Source organism: Neurospora tetrasperma (genome assembly GCF_000213175.1).
Source record: "Neurospora tetrasperma FGSC 2508 unplaced genomic scaffold NEUTE1scaffold_3, whole genome shotgun sequence".
Classification (NCBI taxonomy): domain Eukaryota; kingdom Fungi; phylum Ascomycota; class Sordariomycetes; order Sordariales; family Sordariaceae; genus Neurospora; species Neurospora tetrasperma.
In genome coordinates, this window is record NW_009799101.1 from 596767 (window position 1) to 611826 (window position 15060).

A 15060-nucleotide genomic window follows, 5' to 3' on the forward strand; every position below is an offset into this window, starting at 1 on the left:
AATATCCGGTATCGCGGTCAAACGAAGCTTTGTTTGCAAAGGCACTAACCGACGAGGTATTTAGATCGCGATGGCGAAGTTGCGCAGATTAAGGGTGATGTAGTGCGACGTCCGGTAGTTGGCGGTATAAAATGGGTACAAAGACCGCGTAAAGAAGTACGAAAAATATAACCAAGCTAGAGTTGATATTGCGTGTACTTAGTTGGATATATACTATGGTGAGATGGGTAAGTTAAACCTCCTGGTTAGGTCGACGAACACACAGTGCTCACGAAGCTCTCGCTGTTATGGGGCTGGCGCCCGAGGAATTGGCTTGGCTCTGCCAAGCCGGGTTCGTGCCTTATCGATAGGGATGCGAGCCTTCTGGTTGGCCAGCTCACGTATTTGCCTAGCCCGTACGCCCGACTATAAAACCTTCTTTTGACTGCACCCTTTTAGTATAATCTTCCCTTACTCTCTTTGTTAAATATAGTATTTTAACTATACCTGACTACTCACTATAAAATAGTCGTTCCTTAGCCGGAGCCTAATGTGGTTAATGAAGATAATAAAACGCCTATAGATCTACCCTACTTTAAAGTAATAAAAAGTTTTAAAAATATAAATTGTTAGGACGTAAGAGAAAGGTAGGTTGAAGTAACTACAATCGCGGCCATACGTAGAGGACGTTAAGTTAGGGGTTAACTCAAAGATGTATTAATAATTACCAATTACAATAAAGGATGCCTATTCGGATTATTTTTATATTCGTACAAACTCTATTCTAATATAGCTAATTGTTATAGAATTCCCAATTAGCGTACCGCTATAATATAGTACCGGAGCGTCCCCCTTGTAACCCTATTTTATTAAATATTTTGATATTCTCGAATTCGAAGTTAATAAGGTGAAAGGAAGTATTAATTATCTTAGTACTCCTAAACAAGAATTTAATAAAAGAATAAAGAGTATTAGTATTATAATATTATAATATTCTATCCCCAGCAATCCTAAATCTCCTTTTATACTTATACCGGCCGGTTCCTAATACCCGAAGTAATAGTCCTTTAGTATCCTAATATAACCTTCCCTTTTATAGGTTTTATCCCTAGAACTTCTAATTTTTAATTCTAATTTTTAGCGTTAATACTTTTTCTCTTTATAATACCTTTTTTTTTATTCTTTAAAGCTCCTACGCCCTTAATATACTTATACCTCTTAATTATTCGCTAGTATTTTTAAATTATTAAATCTCCCCCCCTAATTATCCTACTTCTTTCTTTTCTCCCGGCCTAATTCTATTATTGTACTTTCTATTTGAATTTTACCCCTATAATATATAATACCTATTTTTAATTACATACCTTCTTTTTACTTCCTTCCTTCCTACCTTTTAATATTTACAATTACTACTTATTTATTCTATTCTCTTTTTTCTACTCTTTATATTCGCTTCTCCTCTTCCTATTTATTCCTTCCTATTTTATTATTTTATTACCTATTAATTTCTTTTACCCTATTTTACTTTATATTTATTTACCCTAATTTGTATTTATATAAAAACTTCCTCTATTATTTATATAATATCCCCTTCCCCTTCCCTTCTTTACTCCTCTTTCTTTTTCTTTATAATTTTATTTTTGCAACTATATTTATTAATTCCTTTTCTAACGAATTTATTAATATCTCCCTCCCATTTAACTTTAAAACTATTTTAATTATCCCCTCCCTTTTATTAGAACCGGCCCCTATTGCGGACGTACGTACTTTTATTATTATTCTATAAATAAACCGCCGCTTCGCCCTCGAGCCCGATTAATATACTTTTCCTTCTCCTTTATTTTTTATTTGCTATACTATTCTATCCTCCTACGCTTTTTACTAATCTTTTATAGCGAAGTCCGCCCTTTAATTTATATAGGATATAATATTACTCTAACTTAAACGTTCGTAGATATCGGCCCCTTTAATTTAAATGAAGCTATTCGGTTAATGGCTTTATATATTTATTAAATTAAAGGTTAGTCCTTTTTTTTTACTATTTTTTATTTTCCTCTTTATTAATACCCTCCAAAATTTATTAAGAAATTATAGTATATTTTAACGTAAGGTAGATATATATTAGAAGTTCCTTATAGCATATATAGCCTTCGGAATACTTTATAAACTATAGCGGCCGAGGTTATAGTTCTTATTAATATTAGTACCCCTTTGCCTATTATTACTTTATAGTATTTATATTAATACGCATTCTCTTTTTAGGATATAATATAGGTACGCCTAATTACCAATAGCCTTCCTACAACTTTATTTAATATATTTTACACTAATTATTTTAGTATCGAATAGTATTAAAACTTTAATTATTATACTATTAATAGTATTAATAATAATAGTAGTCCAGTAGCCGCTAATAGTAGTACTTTCGGTAGTAACAGTAGTTCTTTAATAAATATTTTAATATAGAATTCCCTTATTTGCCTAACCCCTCCTATTAATTATAGTTAGGGCTTGTAGCGTTATACTATTAACGGAGAATTGGAGGTTATAAATATAAAATTAAATAAATTATTAATATTTATTCGGGAGGATTATAAAGAATAAATAGTATAAAATAGTACCGGTTAATAATATTAATAAGCATAGTAGTACGTAGGAATATTCTTTTTAAAATTATAGGTTCTAACCCTATATCGATTATAATTAATACTATTAAAGAATTTTTTGTTTAGAAGTAATAATAGAGAATATAAATTTATTCTTCTTAGCGCCTTATTAATTTACTATAATAATTCTAATTTACTTTCTCTTACTATTACTTTAATATATTGCCCTCCTCTCTATTATCCCTCTTACGCTCTCCTACGTCCCTTCCTTTTTAATTTCCAATTTATAACTATATTTAACATTTTCACTTTACATCTTACATTTGTATTTTATATTTTTATTTTGCGTTTTATATTGATATTTTACATTTTATATTTTCATTTTATATTCTTAAGTGCTAAATATTTATTATTCTCCTACTTCTATTTAATGAATTTTTATTAATTTAGTATTTAGCCTACTTTAATTTTTTTACTATTATATTTTTCTTACTTTATAGTCTTTGAGAAGACCTAGGCAGTTTATATCTCTTTATAGAACCTACGAATTCTTATTATCTAGATACTCTTTCTATTTAATTTAGAATTAATATTAGTAGCCGGACCCTCGATACTTTATAATTAATTTAATTTTATATTAAATATTATTTTCCTTAATATTTAGAATTTCTCTTTATAGTATAATTATAATTAGATTACTATAGTATAATCTTAGTAGGGTAATTAGGAATATTAAGTAGATTTAGTATTGTACTAGGAGTATAAATTGGTACGCTATCTTTTAATTTCTAATAATTTTAGTAATTTAGAGTAGTTTTAATAATTTATTAGTTAATTTAGTACTTGGGCGTCGTTATTTAATATATTTCGTATTAAATAAAACCTAACTCCCTATATTAAACTCCTTCAATTTCCGGGCTTTATTATACTATTTTGTATATCTTTAATTAATAATTCCTAAAATTTCGACAATTTTTGCCCAACTTCGAAGTAATTTTACAATTCGATTGGTAATTATTGTAAAGAATATTATCTTTCGCCCCTAATCCGGGTTTATAAGCCCCTACGGATAATACCCGAAGAGTAATTCCAATAGGGATTTTCTAATAATAATATAGAAATAATTATTATATATTTATTGGACTAATATAAGTTTTTTAGCCTAATTAGTCTACTCTATTCTATAGAAGATTTGGAAATATAATTCTAAATTTTAATTTTGCCTCTCTATTTGCCTATCCGTTTAGGGGTATTAGGCCGTATTGAAATACTTACGGATATTTAAGAATTTATAATATATTTTCTAAAATTAATTAGTAAAAAGATTACCTCTATTTGAAATAATAGAGTTTGGGAGGCTAAATTGCTAGAAAATATTCTATTAAAAAAAGAAGGCGAATTACCGAATATCGATTATCTTTTAAATAGGAATATATAAAGCGTATTTAGTAAAACGGTTAAAAATAATTAAAATTACATTATAAATCCAATTAAATATAGGGTTAAATACTTTTAGTAGGCCGGTAATAAAATTATATAAAATATTTTATTAGGGGATTATAGGAATAGGTAATAATTTTAAAAAGTTATAGGGTTAGTAATTATATAGTTTGGCTTTCTAATATACCGGGTATTTGCGAATATAAGCTTTAATATTAGTTACGATAGTAGGCTAATAGTAGAATTAATTAATTTACTTTAACGTTTTTCTTTAACCCGGGTACCTAACTATTGTATTATTATAATAAATATATAATAATTCGGCTCTTATACGTTTTAGAATATAAATTTATTAGCGGTATTATAGAGTTTTATCCTCTCCTATTTTTTCATTCTTTATTCGCCTCCGTTCTTCTCTATCCTTCTATAATTCTTTAATAATAAATAAATCCTCCTTCTACACCTTTGATAATTATTATTCTATTAGTAGTAAATGCCTATTATCCTTCTATACCCTTATTACTATTATATATATACTTATTTTTCTTATAACTATTCTTTTTATTTCCCTTCCTATATTAGTAGTAGCCTTGCCCGCGAATTTTATCTTCTTCGTCGGTACCCCTTCCTTCCTATCCTTTCCCTCCGCTTTCGGCCGCTTTTTTTACTCCTTATATAATTTATTTTCCTCCCTTTCTAATTCCTAATTTACTTCCCTCTTAATACCGTCCTACTACTATTCCTATTCCCCTACTACTACCTTCTAATTCTCTTTTCTAATTAAAATTACCCTTTTTATTAGTACCTTCGCTATTCGGCCGTTTTTTATTACCCGTCCCTTTACTTCGCCCCCTTTAATAATTCTAATTAATAAGTATTCGCTACCTTCTTTTAATTCTACTCCTTATAATTACAGTTCTTTTAATAACCCGTCCACCGGATTTAATTTTTTAGCCAATATTCTATTCCGAAATTATACGCCGTTAATTTTAATATTTACTAATTTTACTTTATACTCGCCTATTCCTTCTTTTAAAAGTATTATAAATATTATAATTATTAAGAATAGTTTATTTATATATAATAAATATTACTTCTACGCCTTTAACACCCTTATAATTATTAATAATTACCTATTTTTAACCCTATACCTTATTTCCTTTAGCAATTTTTTCCTTAAAAAGAACGCAATTAAATACTATTTATTACTATACAATTATATAAGAATTGCTCTAATTATAAAGTCTAACGCATCTATTTCTACTCGGATCCTTAACGTTAAATTAAAGTAATATAGTATTAGTACTTTTTGAAATAATTATTTTAATTTTGTAAATACTTTCTCTGTTTTCTCTATTAATTCGAACGCCCTCCGTTTATTCCCCTTTAATAGCTCAGTGAAAGGCGCGGTCACTTTCGAATATAATATTACAAAGTATTTATAAAACCCTATAAACCCTAAAATTATTTAAATATTATAAACGCTCGTCGGGGTTTTTGAATTTACAATTATTATAATTCTTTTTAGGTTTATTGAAATGCCCTCCAGCGAAATGATATAGCTTAAGAATGATACCCTTTTTATATAAAATTCGTATTTATTTAGGTTTATATGGAGGTTCCGATTTTATAACTATTAAAGGATTTTTTTAATATAGTTACTATAATCTTCTTTATTCTTATTATAAATTAAACATTATTAAAGTAAACGATATTTATAGTATTTATTAACCTTATTAATATATTATTAATATTTATTTAAAATGTCGTTAGTATATTTATTAACCCTATTAGTATAATTAAGAATTCGTAGTGCCCGTACTTTGTGCGGAATATTACTTTCTTTTCATTTCCTTTCTAAATCCGAATTTTATAGTATATATTCTTTAAATCCAATTTTATAAAGACTTCTATTAACAATAATTAGTTTAGGATTTTTTAAATAAGGGATAGTATTGTCCGATTCTTCTTTATTACTTTATTAAACCCTTTAAATTTAATATAAAGCTTTAATTTTCCGCTTTTCTTCGGAATAAGAATAATAAAGGCGCCCGTTGGGTTAATAGAGGGTCGAGTTTACCCTTTTTAGAGCGCCTTAAATAATTATTTTCGTAATATTTTTAACTCTTTAATATCAAATATATAAATCGGTCCTTAAGGCGCGGAGTTTCTATCAATTAAATCGATACAATACTTTAAATAATTATATTAATATAGGGGTACTACTAAGGCTTTAAAAACCGACTAGAATTCTTTATATTTTGACGGAATAATCGGTTTAAAAATAATAAATTTACTCCCTAACTCCTCCGGTAATTCCAGGGACTTTAATAGCGCTAATTCCAATAGGGGTACTGATAGGGAATAAATATTATTAAGTACAACCTAAAAGATTTTTAATAGGAGGAGTAGGGGTTTGTAGGGTATTAGATAATTCCGGAATAATAGGTAGGGTTACGAATTCTATTACTAAGGAAGGGGGGATTTTAAATAGGATATTTATATATATTAGAGGGCGAAAACCCTTTTTTACCTTTATTATTTCCTTAAAGTCTAATATAGGAATTAAATCCTACTTTAGCCCTACTAAAATAATTATAGTATTATATATTTCCTTTATTAGTACTATATTTAATTTTAGATCGTTAACCTCAATATAGAATTAGAACGTCCGCCGCCGCTAATTAATATTTAGATTTTATTTATAAAGCTAGGGGTACCCGAAAATAATTTCTACAGCCGGGGATTCGATAATAGTAAATATAATTTATTTTATTTATTTAATATTATAAAGATTATATATTTTAATAAAATAAATAATTGTACTATATATATGAATAGGTTGAAGGGAGAAGTCAATAAAACGATAGAGTATAGGATTAATTTTCGTATTTGATAGGAGTAAATACCTATTAATTAAGTTTAATTCCGCGCCCAAATTTATTAACCTTTAAATATTTTACTAATCTCTATAAATCTTTATTAATAATATTATTTCTAAATATAATTATAATTTATTTATATTATCCTAAATAGGTACGGCCGCTATTCTAACTATAATTAGTATAGTATTTATATTGCGCAATAGAACGCCTACGGGAGTAGGATAATTCTATTGCTAGTAACTAGCTTTATTATAATAAAAATAAATTCGGTTTTAATATATTAATATAAAATGACCAGTTATACTATATTCGTAGTAGGTATTTAGTAGCTTCGGTTGAATATAATAATTATATATATAACCTTTTTAATTATAAAGGAGATAAATAAAATTAGAGTTTATTAGAAAAGCTAGGAGGGGACAATAGGATAAATTAAAAGGAATAGTACTACGGAATAAAGGAGGGAATATATTTAATAAGAAGGTAAGGGTAGATTAAAATAAAGAAGATAGTTAAATATACCCTAAAAATATTCAATTCTAATAATATAATATAAATAGTTCAATACTTTCTAAGCCTTTTAACCGTTTTATATATACTATTACTTTATTTATTATATTGATACTAGTTATTAAAAGGACGCTTTATTTAAATAGGGAATATAACCGATTAACCTATATAATAATTTAAATATATTCCGGCTAATTATAGGAGAAGTTGAGTTTTTTAGTATAGTTGCGGTTATAGAAATTATAGATTATTTTAAAAGTACTTTATTATATACGTTTAAATTTATTGTGAATAAACTATTTAATAGTTTAAATATTATTATTATATTCTATTTCTAAGAAGGTACAAAGGTTATTCTAGGCTAATATATTATAAATAGTATTATAATTAAACTTATTCCGAAGGGTTAGTATATATTTAATTTAAGTATTCTTAGGGTTGCCTTTAATATAATTAATAGTGAATAAAAATCAAGTACGGGGATATTCGTAGAAGTATATATTAATATTATAAAAGTAATTTTAGAATTGAGAGAAACTTTCGCCTATAAATTCAATAATATTATACTTAGGATAATATTCGGTATAGGTAAGTAAAATTGCGAACAATAGGGGAATAATTATAGTAATAATTGTAGGAGAGGGGGTAATAAGGGAAAATATAATAGAAATATAAATTTAATTATAGAAGAAGTAATTTTAGTAATGGAAATTAGTAGGGATAGGCGGGTAATTACTAATAATATTTTATTTAGAGAGGCCTACGAAGGTGAATTAATTTTATTAAAATATTTGCAATAAGAAGTAGTTTAAAAGGAATTTAATAGTAGCGAATTGAAATTCGAATAATTATTATTTATATACGAATTTATTAGTTTAAGTAGGTTAGGGGTATTAGTAGGGAGCCCGGGGCAATATAGGAGGGTAATCTTTATTATTATTTTCTTCCATAAACTTTATAGTAAGTTAGTATTATTATAATAAAAGTAGAGGGGGTTATATAATTTTAATAGTAGTAGTTAAAGGGGTAGTAATATAAGAGGAATAAGGGGTTGCTTTAGTAGTTCGGGAAATAGACCGACCGTTATATATATATATTTTAATAGTATTGGCTTAATTCCTAGAGGAAAAGCTATTAATTTATTAGGATATAAGGGAAAGGTAGGTTAAGGTAATTATAATTGCGGCTATATATAGAGGATATTAAATTAAGGGTTAATTTAAAAATATATTAATAATTACTAATTATAATAAAGAATATTTGTTCGGACTATTTTTATATTCGTATAAACTCTATTCTAATATAATTAATCGTTATAAAGCTCCCGATTAGCGTATTACTATAATGCGGCGCCGGAGTATCCCCCTTGTAACCCTATTTTATTGAATATCCTAATACTCCTGAATTCGAAGTTAGTAAGGCGAAAGGAGGCATCGGTTGTCCTAATACTCCTAAGTAAGAATTTAGTAAGACAATAAAGAGTATTAGTATTGTAGCGTTATAGTATTCTATCCCCGGCGGTCCCGAGTCTCCTTCTGTACCTATACCGGCCGGTTCCCGGTGCCCGAGGCGGTGGTCCTTTAGCATCCTAATATAAATTAAATAATATTCTTTTCCTACTCTAGATTATTAAGAAATATTCTAAGTATTTTTTTTTATATTAAATAATATTTTTATATTTGGGGGCCTCGCCGGCCCCCTGCACCCCCGGCTACTAACCCTAACCCTAATCTCCTAATAAGGTAAAGGAATTATTTATAAGCGGGGGCCTCTCGCCGGCCCCCTGCACCTACGGACTTAACCCTAACCCTAACTGCTAATTTTAATACTAATCGCCAACCCTAACCCTAACTAACCCTAACCCTAATGTCTTATAGTACGTAAAAAGCTAGATTGGAATAGAAGTTGAATATATCCAATTAATCCTTGCTAATTTTTTTAAGCGCTAATGCTAAGACGGGAAGTACGGGAAGGTTCTTGGCAACTTTAATTCGTATTTAGGAGTACAATACCAGCCAAAATATTACTAGATCTAACCCCTTCTACGAAACTTTTTATGATCTTGCTTATAAACCCAATTGGATTTAGTAAGTACGTTTAAAACGCTCTAATTAGCCTATATAATCTATTTCTAATTACCCTACTATTACTAGCCCCCCCCGGGGTATTATAGAGACACCCGTAGTATAGCAATATAGAGGACGCTCTTACTATTATTAACATAAATATATAGAGAATTCTCGTATTCAATTCCTTATTAGCAATTAATTTTTTATTTAAACGCTTAAATATTTACTACTAACGTCTCTTAAATCCTTATTATCTTCTAATTTGTCCGTTGTAGGGGTCTGATAGGGAAATTCCTGGATTTCCATATCTTTCTGTCTTATAACTTAGACTAGCTGTAATAGCCCAGATTAACTGTGCTGTTATGGAGGCTTCCTTGCCGTGCCCAGTCTGGGCACCCAGACTGCAGTGCTCGGGCCACCCCGTAGCCCGTGCTCTGATTCTTTACACTGTATATTTAGTACGTATAGACGGCTGGCTGGAAGCCTTCCTCCTTCTTACAATATCTTCCTTTCTTTATTTTATTTACTATTGTAAATGAAGGTCACCCCCCGTATCAGAGTCCATTGTCCGGGGGTATCCGTTATTCGGGGGAATAGGAGATGTAAGATCGTTGTAAGACATACTATTTCTCAGTACCATTGATAGTTGCTTTGAAAGAGGGCATACTATGAAGCATTCGACTAGGGTGCACGGAATAAGTCGAGCTAAACTCCTTTGTTTTTTTTGTTTTTTTTTTATAAAGCCGGTAGTAAAATTCAGTTACCTAAATCCCGAATTAAAATAATCTAAATTATAGTTAATAAGAAGAGTAATATACTACTTTAAGTGTATAGGGAGAGAAAGTTATTTAACGGTATTTTATTTAACGGAAGTAGTCTTCTTATAAAAAAGTTTATCTTTAGCTAGCAATACTATTTTGATACTAATCCAACCCCTAATAGTAGTACGTTAGCGCTTAATAGTAAGTAAATTGTAGCGTTCTTCTTCTTTTTCTAATATATTATTGAAGTATAGTTTAAGTTGTAAATTATTGTTTTCGAAAATAATTAATATAGTTAATAGTTGATAGTTAATAAAAAGTTGAATGCGAGAGAAAGATAGAAATATATGTCATGGGACTGGCTTCCAGGGGTATTGTTTGCCTGGCTGGCACCCGGTGTAAGCCAGGCGTGCCCTCTGGTTAGGTATACGGGCCAATCGGCTACTGTTAGCCGTCTTGGCGCCGAATGTACTGCGTGCCATTAGGTGCATCCCTCTGGGTGCGGCGCACGGGCCACATTTTCTAGTCTTGGCATTTCTGGCACCTTCGATGCCCACGCATCTCTTTCGTATATTTAGCTAGAAGCTCTGTGCCTTACTGGTACAGACTTCCCTCTTCCTCTTTGTCGATTATTTCAAGCTCTTTTCAAGGCCTACCTGCGTGTATACCTCGTAGATCCCTTACAATATAGAGAGAAAGAGAGAAAGAGAGAGAAAGATATATAAAGATAGGAAAAACTAATTTTGGAAGGAGTAGTACGCTTCATTGTATTCTTTTTATATAAAGGAAACTACAATTAAATTATAATTATAATATATCTATATTATTTTTACATAATTCTATCTTCTTCTTAATTGCGGCGGTCTATTATTAGTACTAATACTCTTACGAGGTTTTCTACGGGGCCTTCTTAAACTAGTCCTTAATCCAGCTCTCCTAGAAGGGGTTATATTACTAATTCTATTATCCAGTAGTTTACTACAACGTCTCTTACTAGAAGTAGGTATAAGTAAAAGAATATTAATATTACAAACTTTTAATAACAATCTACTATAAGATTTACTACAAGGTCTACCCCTTATTCCTCTGCTTTAAGGCGGCCGGCCGTTATCAGTATTATTATTATTATTAGAATCCTCACTAATATTACCCGGTCTGGGACCTATTCGGCGAGCCTAGTTAATTATTGGAAGAGTCCGTTCGGGTCCGTATAGTAGCAATAACTAGCCGGGAACTAGTTACTAATTACGCCGTTTAATAATATCGAGGGTTCAGTAGCGATGTATCTTGCTTATTTTAATACACAATATATCAATAGAGAAGGTCTCGTCGAATATAAGACCCTATAAAGTACGAATACAAAATACGGTTATATAAAATAACCTAGCCGTAAAGTCTTTCTTAGATATATTATATATAGCCCGATCTAGCGTCTAGTCTCATAATTTATATACTATAATAGCGTATACAATAGTTGATAGGAATTAGATTTTAGTATAATAAGTAACGCCTCGTTGGAATATACGAGTAACCCGGAAGATGGGAATAATGTAGGCATCAATATCGGGGTAGTTTTCGAAGTAAGGAGGACCGCAGTAATTAGGAAAGTGTACTAGAATAATAAAAGAGGGATCGCCGGCTTTCAGACTACAAAGAATTAGCATATACTTATTAATATAATAGGTTCCCAATTTACTGAATATTATATTATTAATCAGCATCCTATATAATATTAATAATTGTACTAATCGAACCGTTAACTAACCCTCCTTCAGTCTAGAGATTTTCTATAAGTATAACCTTACTATTAATAATTAGAGTCAACTTATTGTGCAATTTGTTAGCCTCAACATATTTTTAGCTTTAGTACTCCGTAGATTATTAGCGGTTTTAATTACAAATACTAGCCGGTTCAAGGCTTTTAAATAAGTAAGATTATACTTATTAACTATAGCATTAATTAAATAAATACGCAAGGCACCGTCAAAATCTAATTGTTTATTAATAGGTAGTACCTGTTTACAACGGACTAATAATAATTCCTAATAACGGATAGTAGGGGTATTAGTTCTTAAGCCTTCTAATACTTTACGGAATCTAGCCTAGTTATTACCATATTAGCGGACAATTTGCTTAAGTTTAATACTCCAATCGAATATAAAGTACTAAGTACGACCGCTATATTAGATAAAGTCCAGCTTACCCTCCTTTCTTTTGCGCTATCACTCCTCTATTTCATTAGAAAGTTTATCGGCATTGTTATCTCCGGATACTTTAAGTTAGGTATCGGGATTATTTGTAAATCGGAGAAGTTCCTAGTAATATAATAATATTCTTTTACCCTAACTATATACCTATAGCGCTTTATTAGCATAGGGTCCTTCTCTAGTTCTCTAGAGGGGAAAACCGTACGGCGTTAAGCGCCGCCGGATGAAAACCCCCAACTTTATTTCGGTTGTAGCTTACCTACACCGTTCCTACTTTGTTTATAACTATAACGGTTTTTACCTATTACTATAGCGAACTAATTTCGTCTCTTCCTTCGCTACGTTATCCTAATACTAGAATAATAAGAAGAGAAAGCCTACGTGCACCCACCCCAAACCTTCCCATACCCAATTTCCCTAAAAAAGTGGATCTGACAGCTGGATGACACCTGACATTGAAATCCTCGTTTTTACCCGCAAAATTTCGTCTTTTTAATGTATACAATATCGACTCTAACTTAGTCATTTCTTTCACGCTTTTTTACACAGTCATTTGCACCTATTTTACACTGCCAACTATTGTACGCCGTAGTACATTATAGTATAGTACTTTCAATATACGTAATTTTGTTCAGATTAGTTCATTTTAACCGTCTGTAATTTCCCCTGATTGCGTTCAACTGCTTATGATTAATATAGATGTCTTTTGCCGATGTTCCTCTATTTGTGCAACCCCGCCGTTGCGATTCAATTGCCTCGTCGGTTACTTTTGTAAGCGATGCTTTATTTAATTGCGATACTGAATGGGCTGTGCCCGCCGACGACCCAATCTTCGCCCTCCCTTTTTAAAACTCCTTCGGTAATACGTATTACACTATTATTAATATATGCCGTTGCTACTACTTTAATATTTTAATAGAGCGTATTAATTACTTCCCTAAGACGTCTAAAGTATAGTAAGTAGGTATAAGGATTCCCTAGCGCATAGTATTCTATTGTAATTACGCTTAGCTATCGAAATAAGCGCCCTTAAATCCCTATAAGAAATAATATATAATTATTAAAAAATCTACGCCCGATTGTCCCTTCCGTATTATTATTTAATCCTTCAAAAAGAATAATTATAGTTATACTATACAAGCGAAGGATTATATATATAAAGGGCATCTTCTATTGTACTATTTGGGTAGCTATTTAATATTCTATACTAAGTCGTTAACCGACGAAGAGGTAGGCTATATTAATAGTCTTCTTATACAACGGGAATTAATTATACGTACTATTTATACGACGGTTAAAACTAAATTTCTATATTATTTTACGTACAAAAATTTAGATAATATTCGATAGTAGTTATATAGGGAAGAAAGAGGGGGGTATTAAAATACTTAAGTATCTGTTCATTTATTCGAGATTTACGAATTTATTATAATTAAATATATAAAGTTCGATTACTACGATAAGGGGGATAGCGATAGGGAGAATAACGAGGATAAAGAGCCTAGTGTATTGCGTTATACCTTTTAGTTTATAAGGAAGTAATAGAAATTGTAGAAGTAATATTTATATTGCTTACTATTTGATACTATATATAAGACTAACTAGTATTATATACCAACCGTATAGGGTATTGTACTTACCTCCGAAAAATCGTTAATACTAGTCTTTTAAACCGTATTTAATAATAAGAGAGATAAAGGGTTTAATTGATTAATTAAATATATTAAACAGACTACCGACGAATTTAATATCCTCGCGCCGATTATAATTATTATTAACAGTAACGCCCAGCTTATTAGAACTATTAATCGAGTATTCCTAATTATTTAACGTTAATAATACGTATAGTATATTAATTATAAATTTTTAAGTACTTTAAAGACGATTGGGAGCGTATAGTATAAGATGATAATAATTTTATTAGGTAGCTCGAGGAGGAGTAAAGTAGTAATAAAGATTCTTCTAAGTTTTTAGTTAATTCTATTAGTAATTAAGCGGTAATTAATAATTATATTAGGAGGCTATAGATTAATACAATAAAGATAATATCGATTAAGTCCGCCATATATATAAGAAGGTTAAAATAATTATTAGAACGTAGGCTAATTTAGGTCCGCTTCCTAGGAAGGTTACTAATATTAGGGTAGGGTTCTTTTATATATAATAGTATATAATTTATACCCTATTGATATTAGAGTTTGAAGGTGCCTTATTGCTTTTACATTATTAATTTAGGGAAGTATAGGAAGCTATTGTTAAGTAGATTACGATTGGTTTACTCCCTGGCAAAATAGAGTAGGCGGGGTACTATATTAGGAATTACTTTAATTATAAGTAAAGAACTATATTACCGAATAAATTTAATAATAATTCGCTTAAATCGTATAGTTTATTTGCTTATAGCAGTTTGGTAAATTTGTACTAGGTATATACTTAATATATTAATTACTATTATATTTATTTTGAAGAGATTATCGCCTCTTCGCCTTTACGAGTACATATAGATTAGAATAGGCGTCCTTAGGTAGGTAATACCCCTCTTAATATTACTATTTCGGTATGTAAATTATTTAATTATTAATATTATTAATTTTAAATTAATT

General features: G+C 29.8%; 4 protein-coding genes across 4 annotated transcripts; 1 reads left to right on the forward strand and 3 right to left on the reverse strand.

Moving 5' to 3' along the window:
* Positions 1–5343: 5343 nt before the first annotated feature.
* On the reverse strand, positions 5344–5493 carry NEUTE1DRAFT_42285 (uncharacterized protein; the record flags this gene model as incomplete). The annotated part of the gene is made up of 1 exon (XM_009852000.1): positions 5344–5493. A coding segment is annotated over one exon (150 nt), but the record flags the coding sequence as incomplete, so codon positions are not given.
* NEUTE1DRAFT_42601 (uncharacterized protein) lies at positions 5494–5643 on the reverse strand (the record flags this gene model as incomplete). Its single annotated transcript, XM_009852015.1, has 1 exon — positions 5494–5643. A coding segment is annotated over one exon (150 nt), but the record flags the coding sequence as incomplete, so codon positions are not given.
* Positions 5644–9286: 3643 nt separating this feature from the next.
* NEUTE1DRAFT_109623 (uncharacterized protein) lies at positions 9287–10509 on the forward strand (the record flags this gene model as incomplete). Its single annotated transcript, XM_009852201.1, has 7 exons — positions 9287–9296; positions 9451–9507; positions 9823–9947; positions 10031–10091; positions 10324–10343; positions 10397–10451; positions 10505–10509. 7 exons carry the CDS (start codon positions 9287–9289, stop codon positions 10507–10509), a joined length of 333 nt encoding a protein of 110 aa, XP_009850503.1.
* A 1561-nt stretch (positions 10510–12070) lies between these two features.
* Positions 12071–12292, reverse strand: NEUTE1DRAFT_42177 (uncharacterized protein; the record flags this gene model as incomplete). Its single annotated transcript, XM_009851990.1, has 1 exon — positions 12071–12292. A coding segment is annotated over one exon (222 nt), but the record flags the coding sequence as incomplete, so codon positions are not given.
* Between the last annotated feature and the right edge of the window lie 2768 nt (positions 12293–15060).